The sequence below is a fragment of the Branchiostoma belcheri genome, unplaced genomic scaffold, assembly GCF_001625305.1.
Source record: "Branchiostoma belcheri isolate BF01 breed outbred unplaced genomic scaffold, Haploidv18h27 scaffold120, whole genome shotgun sequence".
NCBI classification, from domain to species: Eukaryota; Metazoa; Chordata; class Leptocardii; order Amphioxiformes; family Branchiostomatidae; genus Branchiostoma; species Branchiostoma belcheri.
Window position 1 is genome coordinate 403341 of NW_017802603.1, and position 18320 is coordinate 421660.

The 18320-nt window shown below is 41.2% G+C and overlaps 3 protein-coding genes across 4 annotated transcripts in view; 2 read left to right on the forward strand and 1 right to left on the reverse strand.

Annotated features, from left to right (window-relative positions):
* LOC109462950 overlaps nt 1–5217 on the forward strand; it is a 31359-nt gene extending 26142 nt beyond the window's left edge. Inside the window, exons 4-6 of the mRNA XM_019759581.1 lie at nt 4266–4424; nt 4592–4723; nt 4940–5217. Of these exons, the coding sequence (XP_019615140.1) occupies nt 4266–4424; nt 4592–4723; nt 4940–5191 (543 nt within the window). The 3' untranslated portion in view covers nt 5192–5217. The remainder of the gene's footprint in view (nt 1–4265; nt 4425–4591; nt 4724–4939) is intronic.
* Nucleotides 5193–6482, forward strand: LOC109462918 (mucin-2-like). The gene has a single exon (XM_019759547.1). It carries the CDS (start codon nt 5193–5195, stop codon nt 6480–6482), a length of 1290 nt encoding a protein of 429 aa, XP_019615106.1.
* A 3539-nt stretch (nt 6483–10021) lies between these two features.
* LOC109462945 (syntaxin-18-like) overlaps nt 10022–18320 on the reverse strand; it is a 17359-nt gene continuing 9060 nt past the window's right edge. Inside the window, exons 8-10 of one of the 2 annotated variants that reach the window (XM_019759575.1) lie at nt 17833–17902; nt 17604–17684; nt 10022–11963 (exon numbers count right to left, since the gene is read on the reverse strand). In XM_019759575.1, coding sequence (XP_019615134.1) covers nt 11871–11963; nt 17604–17684; nt 17833–17902 — 244 coding nt within the window. In that variant the 3' untranslated portion in view covers nt 10022–11870. The remainder of the gene's footprint in view (nt 11964–17603; nt 17685–17832; nt 17903–18320) is intronic. The other variant, XM_019759574.1, reaches the window with a different exon arrangement.

Genomic DNA, 18320 nt, shown 5'->3' on the forward strand with positions numbered 1-18320 from the left:
TACGCCTAATAGATCTTGCTCAGGCATTAACGCTCCTCTATATCTAGACTGGGTGTAATCGATTTTCAATTAATGGCCCAAGATTCAATCAACAAGGAAAAGGCCAGAAGAGGCATTACAACGGTACTTACCGCTATTTAATGGTTCCACGACCTTGACTCGCATTAACTTATCCAAAGGTGAGAAGAATCGGCATTGTGTGGACAATTTATCTGGAGTGTCACGTGATGTGCCGTTGTGTTGACCCTACGTGTTTTGAAAAGAAATGCGCGGGAAGTTCTCGTCGTCATGCGGATAGGTAGAATCTGACCCGGCTCGAATTTACATGTCTTTATGTCCAAAATGAAAGGACATCGTCCAAAGAAGTTGTCGTATGTAAGAGATTTTATGTATTAATATATTTTCCATGTAGCATATAATATGTCACCTGAGGCTTAAATCGAAGAATGTTTACCGCCGATTAACGTGCAAATCACATAAAGCTTCCATCTGGTCTTTCAACTGAGTTACGACCACGGTTTTTGCTTTGTCAGCGACACTTTGGCTGGCTCCTAGTCTTTTTTACGGAAATGTCGATCTCTGGCCGGAGAACTGTCGCGGTAGGGTTTGATTTTTTAAGTGAGGGTCTGGAGAGTTTGTTTTGGGCAGGGCCTGGAGATGAAATATAACCTCTAGCTCCTTGTTTGCAAAAACAGTTTTAAACATTACTTTCGGTCTATTTGTTCTATCACCAAGCCAGTACTAGTAGCTTGAATACCGTTTGTCAGCCATGATGATTCCAGTCTTGTTAGGTCTCTCCTGGGAATGAGAGGGTGTAAAACTGCCGCCCTGGAGTTACTACTCTAAAGGACTGAGGCAAATTGAATTCCACGCTTTCATGAGCCAGAGAATTTAGCTGTTGTCGTAACTTGGCAGACATGAGCATCACGCTCTTTCGTCATCGGCATAAAAGTCCACGGCTTTACATCTCAATCCTCCCCATCAAAGTAGAACCCCGTTTACTACAGTCGTAAAACCACGCTAATCCTCGTTGTAAAGTCATGCAGAGTGTTGTCGTAAAATCACGGCGAGACCCAAGACACGCAAGGAACGTCGTCTCATCAGGGAGGTGTCGTCCATTATCGTAAATAGGCACGTAGTTACATCGCAAGTGGACGGAACGGTATAATGAAGGAAAGCGGCGCGATGCCACAGGTCACACAGTAGACAACCTTTGGAACACCGGCTGTAACAACTTCTACACGTTCTCAGGAGTTAAACGTCTTGTCAGGAAGGCGCCATGGCAAATGTCTTCGCCTGACGAAGTTATGAGACAGACAAAACGGCCACGACACTTAGCATACCAATAAAAACCTTGTCAGTGGACGTTATCATAACAAAGCAAAACCAGCAGACGTAGATTTCCCTGGTGAGCCGTCCGTGAGCCCCCGCTATCTAAACCACTCTGCCGGCAGAAATACCATATTGACCAACGCCGCCCCATTACTGTCAACATAATGCATTTCTTCCAAGGTAATTGAGTTTGTGGTGCACAAATTAAGATTCTGTTGGAGCACCGTTAGACGCGTCAGTTCTTTCCATTCTGATCAGTCCTGATTGCTGTATGTGATACACCCCCACGCACACAGGGAGCCACTGATTACATTGCAGTAGAGAGATCAAATCCAGAATGCATCCAGGGGGTACTGGTAATTTGGCATCGTTGTGTAGTCCGTACTTTACATGGTTTGTCAAAAAAACAAGACTAAGAAGAACGTACTTTTTATGCAGTTTGGAAGTAAACATACGCTGCTGCCCTAACTTTGAACCTCTTCGATTCTATATGTAGTTCATAGAATGGTGAAAAAGAACACGAAAGAAGCAGTTTTCCATTTTATCCAGCTGATACTCTGATATAGCTTTTGCAATAAAGTCATTAGGTATAGCAGCCATGGACGTTGAATATTGACCATGAATCCATCTTCTTCAATCTTGGCGATTCCGTAGCCAATGTCAGGCCGCTCAATAAAGTCTGGCGGATGTTTCATAGCTTTTGCATTCAAACGCAGCTACAGTCGCACATTTCTCACAACGTTAACGCCTCAGAGAATAGTCACGAGTAGCCTATAGACTGAAAAACGACCAGAGAATCTACCATGAAACACGCACGCATAATAACTCGCTACATCTTTGTCGTACATAAAACGGTTTGTGAGCTCCGTAAAGATAGTTCCAAACTACTTAGTGGGACCCGGATTAACTTTATGTCATCAATACTTGTACAAATGACCACATGTGCAAGCACCGGATCTGTGCAATTCATGACGGTACTGAGTATAGATGACGTTTTGAGGGCAATGTGTGGAAAGCATGAGCCAACCCTCATTATACACTGATCAATGTTCACTTCCTTCGTAGTTTCAAACGTAAAGGAATCAGTTCATGCATTATGATGACGAATCACCAAAGGTGTAAAGTACCCCAAACAGGCTCAGCTAGTCAGAGAAATCTCTCATCACAACAGCATAAGATCAGTATCAGTTTACGAACGTATAGACCTCTTTTAATGTGTTCCCGTCTATAGAATGATGGTGAATGATGTAGAATGAAAGGAATCCAGTAATTCGCTACGTTGACAGAATATATTCCAAACAATGTGTCATCCTCAACAGTGACAAAATCATGATATTATATCAGATGCATAATTATCGTCTTATAAGACAAAGTGCCCTATTAATATGGGATTATGCCAATCATAGCAGACAATTTAGCTGGTCAATCTAGCTGCGGATGTCACCCATGAATCTTCTTCCTATCGATCGCAATACAGAGTGTGATGTTTTTTCTCCGCTTCAGGTGTGCACGATAGCGTTTGGTCTTTGCAAGAAAAATGCATGTGATAGATACATATTCGGCTGGACATGGCACATGCTCTTTAAACACAAATGCCGGTTCTCAGAAAGGCAGACATTAGTAGAAAGACATTGGGAGGAGAAATATGTGGAAATGTTTCAAAAGTTTCCCTTTAAAATAAGCGGGCATCAAAATATCAACATTGTACTACAACCCTAATTGGTGGTTTGGTAATAAAAATGTACGATCAGATCCTAATACGTCGAACATACAAAGCCAGAATCATTAGGTTCTCCACCAACTAGCAATGATTACACAGAAAAGCCGAAGTACAGGATAGCATCTAGCCATCTCCACCAACGGTCGATAACGATTTTCTCCTCTCAGCATCAGCCTGGCCCTGTATTTATTTTATTAGATAGCCAGGTTCACTGCCAAATTGCCGCCAACATCAGACTTGACGTTTAATTTACGGGCAACAACCACGCCACCACTACAATGGGGGCCGGGGAAGTGATCGCGGGCCTATTTCTGGCAGATTGGCCGCGGTACTTATCGATCCAGACGGGGGGTTCTGGGCAGGAAGGCGAAATTGCATCCTTTCTACTTCATCAACCGCAGGCGGACAAGAAGTTTAGTTGCACCCAAGTTGCTAATATCGAAATATCGATCAGCAGACACTTCCGACAAATCTACGTCAGGTTTAAAGTAACCATTCCCTTACAAAAGAAAAGCGCCGGTGGGAATTAAAGACCCTAAACATAGATATGTTCTGTAATACATGACCAAGGTATATTTGTCCACGACCATATAGTGGTATATTCTAGTAAATCCAGTTTTCAAAATTCCGGAAGTTATTATCTATTCGTACGTAATGATAAACATGTTTATGAAATAATAATTTTACTTCCGAAATAAACTGACGACGGTATAAGCGTATGTTTGGTTGAAAATCCGTCCAGCTTTTGATGTAGTGTGAAAAACTGATGACTCGGGCGGAAATGAGAAAGCAAGCCGGTCGATGGTGCCCCTGCCACCGGCGACGTCGCCTGATAGATCCCTCTCTGAACGGGCAGATGGGAATAGGGCCAATTATTGAAGCCGTGTGCGTTTGGAACACCGAGGACGTGCTCGTGTATACAGACCCTTTGTGTAACGGCTTGTCCGTGCGTCACGTTTCCTTTTATCAAAGTTCTTATTGGTTAATGAATAATGAAACTTAACGGAGATTTACGGGCAAATGGTATAGCAAATTTGCGATTAAAAAGGAACAGGAAGGCAACTTCCTCATGCTGCATCGCTTTCCTTATTGCGATTTAGGAAAATGTCTAACAACAAGATTAACTTTAGGGTTAGGGAGAAAAATAACTGCCTTGAAACTTGGGGACTTTTTCCCGTATGCTAATACATCGCCCGTGTTCCCGTTTCAACAGGGCAACCGTTGCTTCTTCTCCATCCACCGCACGCCTGGGGCCTACTACCCCCGCCCGAGCCCCGAACACTCCTCCGCCGTCAAGAACGTCAACAATAACAACGCCGAGAAAGGACCGTCTCACCGCCACATCCGCCCCGAGGGAAGGCATCCCGATGAGGTACGAAACCGTCTGGAAGCGGTGGCTACTCTCCGCCCACCTTCTCCAGATCATCACAAAATGCCAGTAGGTGGCCCAACATGCTGTATTTCTGTGCTCATTTTCCTATTTATCTCTACATCCCTTCTTTTATTCCCTCACCTTTTCTCCTCGGTCCATTTGCACAGGTGTTGAAGACAGAGCATTGGTATCCCAAGCCGTTCTACCATGTGGAAACGGGCTTCTTCCCACCTGAGTGGCTCAAGCCGAGGCCAACTAAGCACGCTCCCACCACCTCCACCCATGATAATCCACCAAAGGTAAACACTGGCTAAACATTGGTTATATACGTCAATTGCCTTCTTTTATGTGCTAATAAACAATATTAATAAACAAGTTAATGACATGTATGAGAAGTTATCCATGTTTAGAGAGTCATCGGCCAGTCATTTCTATTCCGTTGGTTTTCACTGTTTTCTCTAACTTGAGTGCGAATTTAGCAACCGGTCTCACCAGGCAGTTCCGCTGTTTTACAGGTCATTCAGAAGCCAACCGAGGTACCACGAACGCGACGGCCTTTCAGTGGTGTCTGGAAAGCTCTTGGGCTGACCACCGAGCAGACCGTGGTACCTACCCCCACCCAGCCTGCCACTAGTACCAAACAACAGCACACCACCACAGTCAAAGTCACTACGGAGAAGCCACACCACGCGACCGCCTACATCAGCGCCAAGCACCGCACAGGTACCCGTAGCTCTCCACAAAACCACACCTGTTTCCACTACTAAAATGGTTCAAACGACCACTACTCCAACATCGCCACCAACTACCAAGGCGCCTGTGGTAACAACAACAACCCCAAAATCACCTACTCCAACAACGAAGGCTGAAAATATCCCTCAACCTGTGTCCACTTCCCAACCGCCCAAAACCAAGAAACCTGTAATTGTCACCACCCGTAAACCATCAACAACCACCATCATGGTTAGCCAAGGGACAACAACTAATAAAGAATCAGAGTCCAGAGCAACAACTCCAAAGCTGGTGCACGATAAAGTCACCACACCTAGTCAAACCTCTCTGATCACACCAACTACAGCTCTTCCCCCGGCCATGTCTACTGTAACTTCACAAGTCGCCGCAAGCAGCACCTCAGCAAGAAAAACACCAGGCCCCCGTGATGACGCGAAGACACATGGAGTTGCCGCCACTACTGTTTCCCAGATGAAGCTGAAGACCACTGCAGAAACTAGTACCATCACGTTCAAGTCTCCTGTCATCACGAAGCACACCATTCGTCCCAGTATCCGAGGAACCACGGCTCCTACTGCTCATCTTCCAACAGGTACCACTGACACCACTGCTACTAAAGTAAATCAGATGCAGGGAGACCAGCCAATCCCGCAAAGAAACCCAGTCAATGTGACCCCAGCAGCAACACAGAAACAAACGGTGACCCCTACAGCTGTGAACGTCCTGCCGTCACCGACATCAAAGATATCGACCGAGTCAGCAGTACCAACTACGGCGGCTGACAAGAAGCCGACGACTGCCCAACCAACGAAGCATACAGTCCCTGACCAGAAGACGTACCAAACGGTTCCCATGGTTAGAATCGTGCAGGAGGCTGCCGATGTCACGCGCGCTCCCGACATGAAGACGGCGACGTTGACCCACCAAGCGCCAACTGCCTGGTCAAATAAAACGGAGGCCAGTAAGCATGCGCCTGTGATTCAGCCTGAAGTGGCGAAGCCTACGTCAGTCAGTACTACCTTGGCACCTCAACCGCCACATCTGTCCACCCGGCCCTCTATCGAGTTCGTAGCCACGCCGACAGCTTACCGGACGCCGTGGCACGCCGTCACCTCTGGCGACACGGCGGGAACCAGCGAAAACGTCTCGTCCATCACGGCAGTACAGGATGGCGCAACAGCCTTGGAGACAGCAACCGTGACGTCATCCACGCCGATCGAATTCTTCACCGCAACAGAAAGTATGACGCCAAAAGTTGTTTCTCAAGAAACTAAGCAGTCCACGCTTGCCTCCGTCACAAAGAGCACCGCTGATCAGAAGAAGTAAATGTCTTTGACTGTGTACAGTGTTTGAACGTAAGACGTCCACCACATTAATGTTTAATTACGTGTGGTAGTGAAATGTACCCCGTTTCGTCCGGGAATTTGTCTACGCCATTGGAAAGATAAGAAGAGCATAGTTTGGGTTGATGCAAAAGTGGATTCTAAATACGCTTTACTAAAGAAAATTTTCATGGACACAGCTCAAGATGGCATAGCTGGTTTGTTTGGTGTTTATGCTTACGGATGGAATAGACTTGAATATTCGGCGTTTTATACAATGTGGATGTTTTTGTTGAGAACGTGACGTTAGCTACTTGTCGTCGGGATCAAGCGATCGATATCAGGGCAACTGTAACAACACATAGGATCAACACATGCAGCGGACAACCTGACCGTCGACAGCCAGCTTGTGGGATGGCATATATCTCTGCATTATTGAAACTATCATAACACTCAAGCACAGAGCAACTATTTCTGATGTCGAATGTGGGAATAACTTTGTCCAAAGAGCAAATGTGAAGCGTCGTTTTCTGTTCTAAAGATCACAGACCAATATTGGTGAAGTGCTTTCCGTAACCTTTTGTGTGACAAATCAGTCTTTACATCAGGTCCAATACTAGTAATCGATGCATCGCTGTACAAAAACCAGAAATGCCCTATAGACTTATCGCACATTATCCAGTACCAATCCATATCAGACGAAAATATTCAAATTAATCAAAAGACTGTCACTTTTAGGACGACAGCTTTCTACCCTCAGTTCCGTGTTTTTACACAACCTAGCGTAGGAGACAACTGTGATGTTACCTTGACAAATGTTGGACGTATACCTACCACACTTCAAAGACGTGTATGAAGTGATGAAATTATTCTACTAGAGATTATAATGACACAGGAAGATTTTGCTGAAATGAAACATTTCAACACCTCCGACTGTACACTTTGAATTTTCCTATGGTGCTTACAAAATTCTAAAACGAAATTCCGATTGGTAATACAATGAATGTAACATAGTCGTGAGAAGTACACCAATTCTGTACTGCCTCACACACTTTGTACATCTTTTCAGAAAGCCGCATGGTATCAACGTGGAATACCCAATTTTGTGAAATGGTTACTTAGGATATCCTCGACACAATAACCAAAAGTAGAGTTAATACTACATTAAATATCAGTGAAGTTAGTGAAAACATTTTATAATAGAAGTATGTGAAAAGTTGTACGTTATGCAATCATTGTCATGTTCTACCACCACCATCATGATGTTAGATATCATAATCATAAAGAAACCAACCACACGATAACAGTCATCTTTTGAAGAATCACGCAACCAAAATGATACATATCTGACAGACAGGTAAAGCACCGTGAGATCTGTGTGGAGAAAAATGGTAGTTCTAGACAAATGGTATATATAAATATATACATATATGTTATATCTCCATAGATGGAGGAAAAAGTGTACAATAATGGTATAGCATGTCGTTGTGGCAGGCGTTTCATTTTCGTGCAAATAAAACCAAACCAAGAATTGGTGGATGTCGCCTCTGTATTGTTCCTTCATAGCAATGCAGCAATCGACTGAAACATGTTTCAAACACAGGTATCTTGGTTCACTGCCAGGCGTCTCTTGTAGAGCTAACCGCATCTCGTGTTAAACAGCAAATTTCCGCTTTATCAAAACCCGCTATTCACAGCCAAAGGGTAAAACTATTTATTATCAAAACCCCCAGTGGCGGGTAGATACTCCCAGCAATATTGCCTTAATGGAACTAACGCTGAACTTGGGGTTCCATTAGCAACGTATGCTTTAATCTTTTGTAGGTAATCAGAGGGGCTAAGAGAGCAGGGATAAGGTCAGTTAAAGGTGACAGGGTATGGATGGGCTTCTTAAAGGTAGCAATTTACCATACGTTTTCATGATTGTATACAAGTAGGCGCTGGAACATGTAAAAGTGCTGGGTAGAAGTATTCCGGCACTAAAACATTTACAATGCTAGAAAGAAATTTTGATTGGTAGGTACAAGTCCAGAACTTACATAGATGGAATTTTAGGGAAGGCCTGTTTTCAGCAGGTAGGGAAATGTTACATTTGATTTTTTTCATCTTTATTATGAAACATAGAACAGAATAACCATGTGTTATGAACTATAAAATGGAAACGTTTCCACCAACCATTGTAATGATTCATAGTTTTACCTCAAGGCCTTTGCAACAACAACAAAAACATCATTAACACAGCTTTGATTTGCATTTGGTGAAGACAAATTGCCAAACTTCCAAATGCCACCAACAAGCCTAAGTATATACATTGATGGCAGCACTCAATGTTTTCAAGCACTCCCCAGTTTGTAATGCTGGTACTCATTTGACAGACGCACAGCACAGTTAAATAGAATGATCCCGAGCCACACAGCGGGTCCTATATAACTGGTCTACCAGCCAATTTGTGGGCGATCCGTCAGCAAAGTTGACCATAATCACGTCAACCGCAGGAATCGCCTGGCCTTACATCATTCTCATGTGACAACCTTGTGACATTTAGATTAATGGCAATGGCTGGTTACCAAGGTGATCCCACTTAACGTCAATGCTCATTGGTGCAGGCAAGATAAATGAACACTGTAACAAGGCAGGGTCATCAATCATGGAAAACAAAAGAGGTTACTCAGATTGAAGATGAGCCTCTGAATAGTGGGTATCAAGAACACCATGTATTAGAACTGACATGAGCCTTGTTCATCAAAAGCATCTGGGTAATAAGGCCCAATAAAACTGCATGTACTGAGCCAGTGGCAAAGTTTGTAAAGTACGTGATCACAATGCGAATCAATGTGCCAGGACGACTTGGTCTAAGAAAAGAGCAGGTCATTGTTAACAGGCTTGAAAACCGTTGACAAACTACTAGTACTGTACAACACTACAGTTGTGTCCCATGGATAGCAGGCAATCTCTATTTCTAAAAATACAAATGTACACCACACAACATTGAATCTCTGGTCATAACATTGGCTTATTCAAATATTTCGAAAGGTGTTGTATTAGAAATTGTTTAACATTGAAATCTTTTTATATGCATTCTTTACAACATGAAGAGGAAATCTATTGTAATTGCTGACCAAGACACCCACTAGATAGTATATATCTATTGGATAGCTGAACAGACCAACTTCAGCTGTCTTCCATGCAGCACAGTTCTCCGCTAATTGCAGGGAAGACATATACCTGACCCTGATCCAACCATCCGTCAGCCCCTATGCTGTAATCCCTTTTTGACAAGGACATCGCTCACTTCTCGTCCAAAGGCGGGATTGTTAGGGTATCTACTAACTACATCTATCATGAACGGTCTTACATGGTTGCTCGCAAATCAGTTCTACAATTATTAGCATATATTGTTTTGTTACTTAAGTCTGTAATAATTATATCATCTAGAAGAAATGGAACAAAAACGGGAGACAAGGTCTTGTTTTACAGGATATTTTCAGCTAGCCCTAATGTAAGAGACTATATAGACATGTACCCTTTATGAATTGTACGTGCTCTGAATTGACATAGGCCATACATGGCAATGCGTGCATGGTCTTTATCTTGCCACAAGCTAGGTGACCAGAATTTTGCAATTGAAATAATCCAGTGTTGACAGATGCATTTATCAACAGCCTTAATGGTTCCATATTGCCCCCAAGCCTAATATAGTGGAGAAACATGCGGATCTGTATCGGTACCAGACGTGAGCTGCTTACACAACGACATCTTTCCCAAACCAAGGGGTAACAAAGCAACCCAATTTTCAGCACCAGGGACAGTACTTATCCATTACTCACTCTGATGGATGCTAATATTACACTGGCATTTGGGAACACATAATGACTGTGAATGGTCACAACAGACATTGGCAGAACGCATTTCTCAGCAGGATGCCAGTAAAGGCTGACTATACAGTATAGGAATGTTCAACAAATGCATGAACTCTTCAACACATAAAACTTCAATTGATGGCCAAAGACTTGTGTGTGGCATTGCCCGGAGCAAGTAATGGCCCAAATACATCTGAAGACATTGACATTCCCTGAGTGTTCTTCCTCGTCACTACAAGTCACAAGAAAGGTTGTTAATTAGGCCTCCTGTGCAATTTCTGCCATGTCTAATCCATCCCTTCTCACGGAGGGATGTCACACTGCATCAATTGCAGCCCATTCTTACTCCGGAACTTGTTTAATGAGTCCAGGGTGATTCCACACAGAATAACTATAAGCCAGCCTGAGCTTCTATCCCGCCGACTGCTTAATCCTTGATGCTGGTGAGTGACGGGGAAATACGTACAAGATTACACAGTTCATTAGACACAGCCCACGTACATGATACAGGCACACGACACATATTACAGGCAAGCTGTCTGACAACAAAGTTAACAGCAGCAATACTGAAGTGAAAAGCTACAGAAGGAGCACAAAAAGACTGAAAACAAATTTGTATGTCTCTTTTGACTGGGAAATGAAACATGACAACAAAGATGAGTCATTCACAACTGGGACTTAATAAGATATAGATTACAGATGCACTACCATTTGTATCAAAAGCTATCAACACAGTTTGTAATATCACTGTGATACAATTTACATTAAAATCAACTTACAGCAAACAGAGTTTACTGTAATACTAATACTCTAAATTGTTAATCAATATTTCTATGATGATCATAAAGTTCATGAAGAAACAGCAATATTGGTTTTGTAGCCAACTCAAGTACTCAGACAGAACTGATCAATTTTCTGCTAGCTACACAAAATTTCATTTATAGCTAGTAACATACAACTGTATCTTTAAATAGATTGATGCAAATATTTCTGACATAAACAGTTCATTTACTTGTGTTTATCTGTTCACAAATGACACATTGCATGACAAAATAAACTTATACACACTAATTAGACTTCTAGAATCCTTCTATAAATATTAGACATTTATTTCTTCCATACAATCTAGGGAAAATTGATGTGTAACTTCACTAGCTTGAGAAGCAAAATGTTTTCCCTGTAGATTTGATCATACATGTACTCTTATATACTTCTCTATTTCTCTCATCACAAGGAAGTCAGCTTCATTATTATTAAACAGGGAGCAATGACAACACTGGTGACAACCTGAATACAGATACAAGCATAACATATTCTCAAGTTCATACTGTCTGTGAAATGATTTGAGTAATTCACAGAGTGTAGAAAGACAAGCTGACTATACATGTATGTGTTGTAGCTTGGGTAATCTGGAGTTGGTTGGGACCAATTGCAAATAAAACTTTGTAATTAGCTTACTGCCGGTACTAGACTGCTACCATAACATTGATCTTCTACTTCCTTTTGTGTAGAAAGGTGGATGCTGTCCCCTCCTAGCTATACCACTCCAGGAACAGCAGTGAGAAGGAGCACATGACCAGGAAGAACAGGATCCACACACGGAACCCCGCATCCTTCTTCATGGCCTGCAGAAACAGAGGAGTTTGTCATGTTAGAAGGCTAAACAGCAAGAAAACATTGCATTTTCCCCCAATACTCTCCTGGTTTTCTCCTCAGTGTGATGACAAAGTCATGGAGGTCAAGCTGTACAGAATTATAGCAAGAGATTGTATCATAGTAAATGTAGCTTATATTCCACTCCTATGAAAGCTCTCTACATGCAAATACATATTCTAACTCTATCTTCTCTATCTTAAAGAAAATGTGACCAAATTTTGTTGGGTGACATGGTTTTATGTAGTGTTGTGTACCTGTAATGGTATAGCCAGTAAAACTGCACTTTGGCCTAACACACCGGCTTCTAGTACAGTGTTGGCCTAGAAAATGTTGAAAAGGATTCTAGCTACAAACAGAATCTTTCATCAGCCTACTGTGATAGGCTGAACCAGTTCTATCACTGACCACAAAGGGTCTGATGGATGGATGACTGTTTTATCTGGACGATGTTAAATATCAGAGCTCGCTGGGAATGCAATCATCAGCTGGGATCAGCTTCTGTCTGGGAAGGATTTCTTGGACAAGGACAGAAATAAGCCTTGCTCATCTGTATGTGTATTGCTAACTTCCTCTACTACAAAGTTGAGTAGGAAAGGTTTCATACATCTTGTGTATTCCAGAAAATTATCTTCCAGACCACAGAAAATGTAGTCATTGGGTAATGTTCTCAGTGTCAACCATGCTTTTTGAAAAAAAATACATAGGAACATGTGAACAAGTAATATGTTTGCATGAGCATGAACCCTAGACTAAGCTTATTTTCTCAAAAGAGGTCTGTGTATAATGTGAAACATTGCTTCTGGCTTTTCTTTATGAGAATAGGGGACAGGCTGTGACCCCTTCATCCCCAGGTTAATTGAAAGAAAGCTTCCTTAGGCTGGACTGTTGTTTTCAGGGCTGCTGAGCTAAGCAGGTATCTTTCAAATTTAGAGGACCAGATGAAAGTCAACAACATGGCAGTGTAGTGTTCCTGAAAGAGTGAGTAAAGCATTCATGCACCATTACAGAAGACACCTGTTGTATCCATTGTATGTAATATAAACTGGTTTCTAATTATAACAAAGATTAACAACTTATTAGTCATCTTGACTCTGGATTATCTGTCAAGTTAGGAAGTGGACAGATTTACTGTAATGATGTGAAAGAGTGGGTGACTAAGAACTTCATCTGAACTAAGGGACACATAAACTTCTTTTGCATTCAGCATCTGGCATCCTGTGGAAGTGCTGCAGCTGACACCCAAGGAAAGCAAGGAAAAATTGACACCTTTTGTAATAGGATATATTATGTAACTGAAGAAACACACCTCTAGACATATCCAATCTTTTGGTAGTCTGATGATGGGTTCACAGTGACAATTTGAGCACTGGTAAAAGCAGTGAGATTTTTTCTGTTCCAGGTAACAAACTCAATGCCATAGGAGACATCATCCATAATACCAAGTTGGTGTTGCTGGCCTTTTGTACAGCATTAGAACTGAAAGGGATCATGACTTTTCTCCATTCATCCTAAAAAATTTGCAAGTAGCATCATAGAGGTTAATATTAAGATATACATTGACATTTTGCCCAGAGTACAACACTTACTCTCTTGTGCTGCCACGACTATTGCACACATAGCAAATGGTCCACTGTCACTGCAGTGCAAAACCTTTCCATTTCAGTTGTGATCTTGGCCTTAAGGGATATATTAAATATCTCTTAGGCTCTTATCATATGGGAGAAGAGCAGAAAGCCTGAGTAGTCAGACCTTATCAGAGAATAAAATCATAGTGCAGAAGGCTTAAACAGAAAATCTGATATTCACCAAGAAGGTGGTTAAGAGATTGGATCATTAATGTCAGTATCATAGTACATTTGTACAAGAAATTAAATGCAGAAACATAAAACTATAAAGATATCATGGGTGACAAACGAGTTGTGCAAGTTGAGTTGACAGATTTCTACTCATTGATTTAAGTATTGATTAACTGCAGGCCATACTGAACTCTATATTACAACTCGAGCAAAATTATGTAAAAGAATTTTTTGTCTTTGAGCCAAGAATCACCCCTCCTCCCAAAAACCATACACTAGCTGTCAGCCCTGTCCATGATTTGTCGAGGGAAAGTCCACCTGTAATTCAGAGGATTAAGTTTCAATTCTACAAGACGAGCCCTAGCCGGGGGCAGGTACGTTTGATAGAGCTGAGACTTCCATTTCACACCCTGTGACTCCAGCAGGCTGTATAGATCAGTCCTGACCTTTGACCCAGAGGTTAATGGCTGCAGACACGGCTGAGTGAACCGGTGACTTCACCACCAGCCAGATGGCAGACCAAGTAATGACTTGTGTCCAGGAGAGGTCAATATCCGGATATGACCGATTTTCTTTTTAAAAAATGGCAGTTTTCTTAAAACATCAGTGAAATAAACATTGTATCGGATGGGTGAAGATGAGCAATATGGTGAGTGTTCAGGTGCAGAAGTCATTACTTTTTGATGACAATACTGAGCATTGTGAGAAACTGCACACCTATATTGTCCGGGCATGTGGCAATGATTTTATGATGATGACACAGATTAAAGAAAGTGTTTGTACATATCAACATATTGTTTATTGATTGCATATTTCACATGGTAATACTCTTAGACTAAATAATTGGAAAGAGTACTGCATGCAAAAATCCCTCAACACTTTGAAGTTCTCTTCAGGAAAACACAGCAGCATTCTTTATAATCACAAGTCATACAGTGGACAGACACACTGGAGGGCTATTTGCATTATTGAAAAGAAATAACAGGGCTATTTCCACAATCACATTAGATATTACATTGTCCCTCATGAGCAAACCTAGCCTGAGGGCAAACCCATCTTGCACACTTTTCTTCAAATGTGTAATGTAAAGAAGGTTAAAAGTCTGAGTGGGCCTATGGGACATTATGGCTAGAAATCATACTTGAAGAATGCACTCTTGATACTTGAAGAATGCAACTTGCAAAACACTGGCAAACCTGTGTGTGTGTTAAACATAATGGTAATCCTGTCAGATCATCTGGTTCTTGAATTCCTAATCAACTTCTGTAAAACAATGACATATTTTAAAGCTGCAGATTAGTAAGTGATGCATGAAATAGAAAATGAATTGCAGAGTGAACAATGATATTAATCAAGGTTAGTGCTGACATCAGCATTCACCGCACGTACAATCATGTCTCAATTGTGTTTCCTGAGAGAGAAAAGGCCCCTGGAAACATCTGCTCTGTGCCTCTGATTAGTCCAATCAACAATTAGCTTTAATTAGCACAGATGTCAGCTTGTTCACTAAGATTTATCAGTTGTAATTGTCCCCAGTGGACTCCATTTGCACAAATATTCAAGCTTGTAAATAAATCCTCTTCCTGGCCTGGGCTGTGCCAATACCATACTCAGTTCCCTGGCCTCTTGCCTGATAAAAATAGCATCATTAGTAATACATGTTGCATAAATTATGTTACAGTCAACTGACTTGAGATTCATATCCAAATTACATATAGGAAGAAGAGAATACTTTGTCTTGATCTACTGCCGAATGATCTTATGATGCCCTTTTAAAAACAGAGCAAACTACATTTATCAAGTAACCAGGTTATAGGGTCTATTCATAACAATTTTGCAGGGAAATTTCAAAAGAAAATCTTAATAATAGTTGTGTTGTCTCCTACCATGCTAACCCAATGGAACTGTGATTACTGATGTCTAGATTACAGGAAAAACCAGTGAACTAAGTTCAGGTGGCCTTTGCTCTGCATTACAGTCAGCAGTTCTGATTACAGCTTTGGATGGAGAGAAGAGATACACAGTAAGATTAATTGACGAATTAATGCCCAAATTTACATGTATATTGGTTTTCCATCCTATAGATAGATTGGACCTTCATTTCCCATATCAGTTAGATTGTCATGTTCTCCATAGATATTCAGTTTTGTGAGGTAGGAAATCGGGTTAGTATTAATTAGGGAGCCCTATTCAGCCCTGGATCTACTGATGGACAGATGGAACTGTTATTCCCAGCAGAATCTGTCCATCACTGATGCAGCAGACTGGCAGTATTGGACCACTACAAACCTATCTGTCTTAGTCAAGGACTATTAGTCACAAAATGAAGATAAACATGCTGCTAAGAACCAAATGTTAAGGCTTATGAAGTGAAAAATATAAAGCTACTGTAATATACATAGTACACTATTTATTCTGTAAGAAAGAATAAGATTCAACCTTTCTTTCTGCTTTAAACAAACATAAAATAATGTCATTATTTATTTATCCTGAAAATTAACCAAAATATCATTTAATTACAAACAAGCTGTAAGGTGCAATGTTGTTTGTACAAATGGATGATGTCCCACGGAGTACTAAAGGACAGGTGACGGGTAGTCAGGTGAAGTACACTTGGAATTTTGCTAGAACTGAAAAGGTTAGTTTAAATTTACTTATATCAATTTGTGATCTGAGAAGTCAATGATGTAATCTTACATGTAGTTTACAACTTTTGTGTTACTATAATAGCTCATACTCCCTCATATTCACACATGCAAAAGAATGCACTTACAAGCATGAAAATACAGCTTTAATTTTCTCCAAAATCAATGGACAAGCTGGTCTGGAAAGATTGGCAATGAAAGGCCTATCACGTGTGAAAGAATTTGATGCATGAAACCTCAGCCTCACCAGAGTGAGTTATTAAAAATGCCCCCATCCCATAAAAAAAGAAAAATCAATGTGCATCCTTTCAGATTAAAGGAAAGCCCCACGGATGGCCTATTGATTATTGCCCAGTCCAGACTTACGGGGAATTACATACGTAATTGCTCACTGAAATGGCAAAATCTATGCATTTTTCCTTGGGGACAGGCCTCCTCCCTGACCCAGGTATTCATGTGCAGTAATTGCCAGTGATGAGGTATAAGTACAGGTTAGAATATCCAGCTGGGATGGAGGAGATCTAGAGGGGAGGGGGGCAGTCTGTGTGTCCCTAATGAAATGACAACATGCCAGAACAATTCATTTCTGTTTCACCTCAAGTCAATATTATGCAGCTAGAATGTATGTTTATTTAAGAATTCAGATTCAAAAAAGTCCTATGACTATTGACATTCCATATTGAGACCATGGAGTGGTTTCTTACAACAATGTATTGGGTTTAGGGAAGGGAAAGGAGGAACAGTGAGTCATTTTCTGTTGCTAATTCTTCTGTCTCACTCACACAGGTAAGTACAAATGTACAATGTACCTGTTGAATTGTCCATATACCAAGTCCTGACCAAATGCTGTGGTACTACCATAATGATTGTAATAATGAGACTGCAGGTACATGTACAGGGACACTGATTTTTGTTTGGAGATATTTCAACAATACTTTCCTATCAAATTTCACAAAATTATTTTTGGCTGGGACCTTGTATCCCCAACACTTAAATTCTATAATAATATACCAATGGTTGAAGTTGAAGAGTAACAGCACAAGTAGGTTATCCTGTTGAATCCAGTTGACAGATAATTTGGCAAGCTTTCTACTCTGTAACAGCCTTACATGGTAGTTCTTACATATCTACCTGTGTAATATATGCCTTATTCATTGTGACAACTCACCTCTCTGACTTCCTCATTCCCTTCCTTGATGTTTTCAGTTGACTGTACCACAGTGTCAGCAATCCTGTCTATCTCAACTTCCTGCACAGGAATGACCAAGCAAAAACAGCTGCATTATGGTAAGTCCTACGATAAATTACAACTAAGTAAAGATATTACATCTAGATTGGCTAAATCCTTTTTGTGTTGTATTATAATATAAAATCAGAATTAACCACTATAGGCATACCTGCTGCAGAACTTTATCTGCAAATATCTCCTGCAGTCTGGAGATTTCCACCACCTTGCCTTCTATTTGTCTGAAGGAAAAAAAGACACATTACAACCCACACAACTAAAGCTCCCTGCCAAGCATTAAATTGCAATGTCAACGGAGTAGAAATAAGTAACAACATCATATGTCATGTAGATACCCTACAAGGGCAAGGTTGTTTCATGATCAGGTTCTGTTGTGTAGTAATACGTAATGTGTTATAGCTTATTATCTTGTCTGGAGTACGAATTACAATAAATGCACTACTTGGGGAACAATCCTGTGTTTCTACATATTGATTATTCACAAGAGACAAGCAAGTAACACTGCAGGTAGAGAACAGTCCCATTCTTTTCAATTCCATTCCAATTCCAAGAGTTTTCACACATGCACAGAACAATTGAAGTCTAGACTTGAGAGGTGTTCAAATTCTCACCTGACTTCATCCACCAGACTGTTCATCT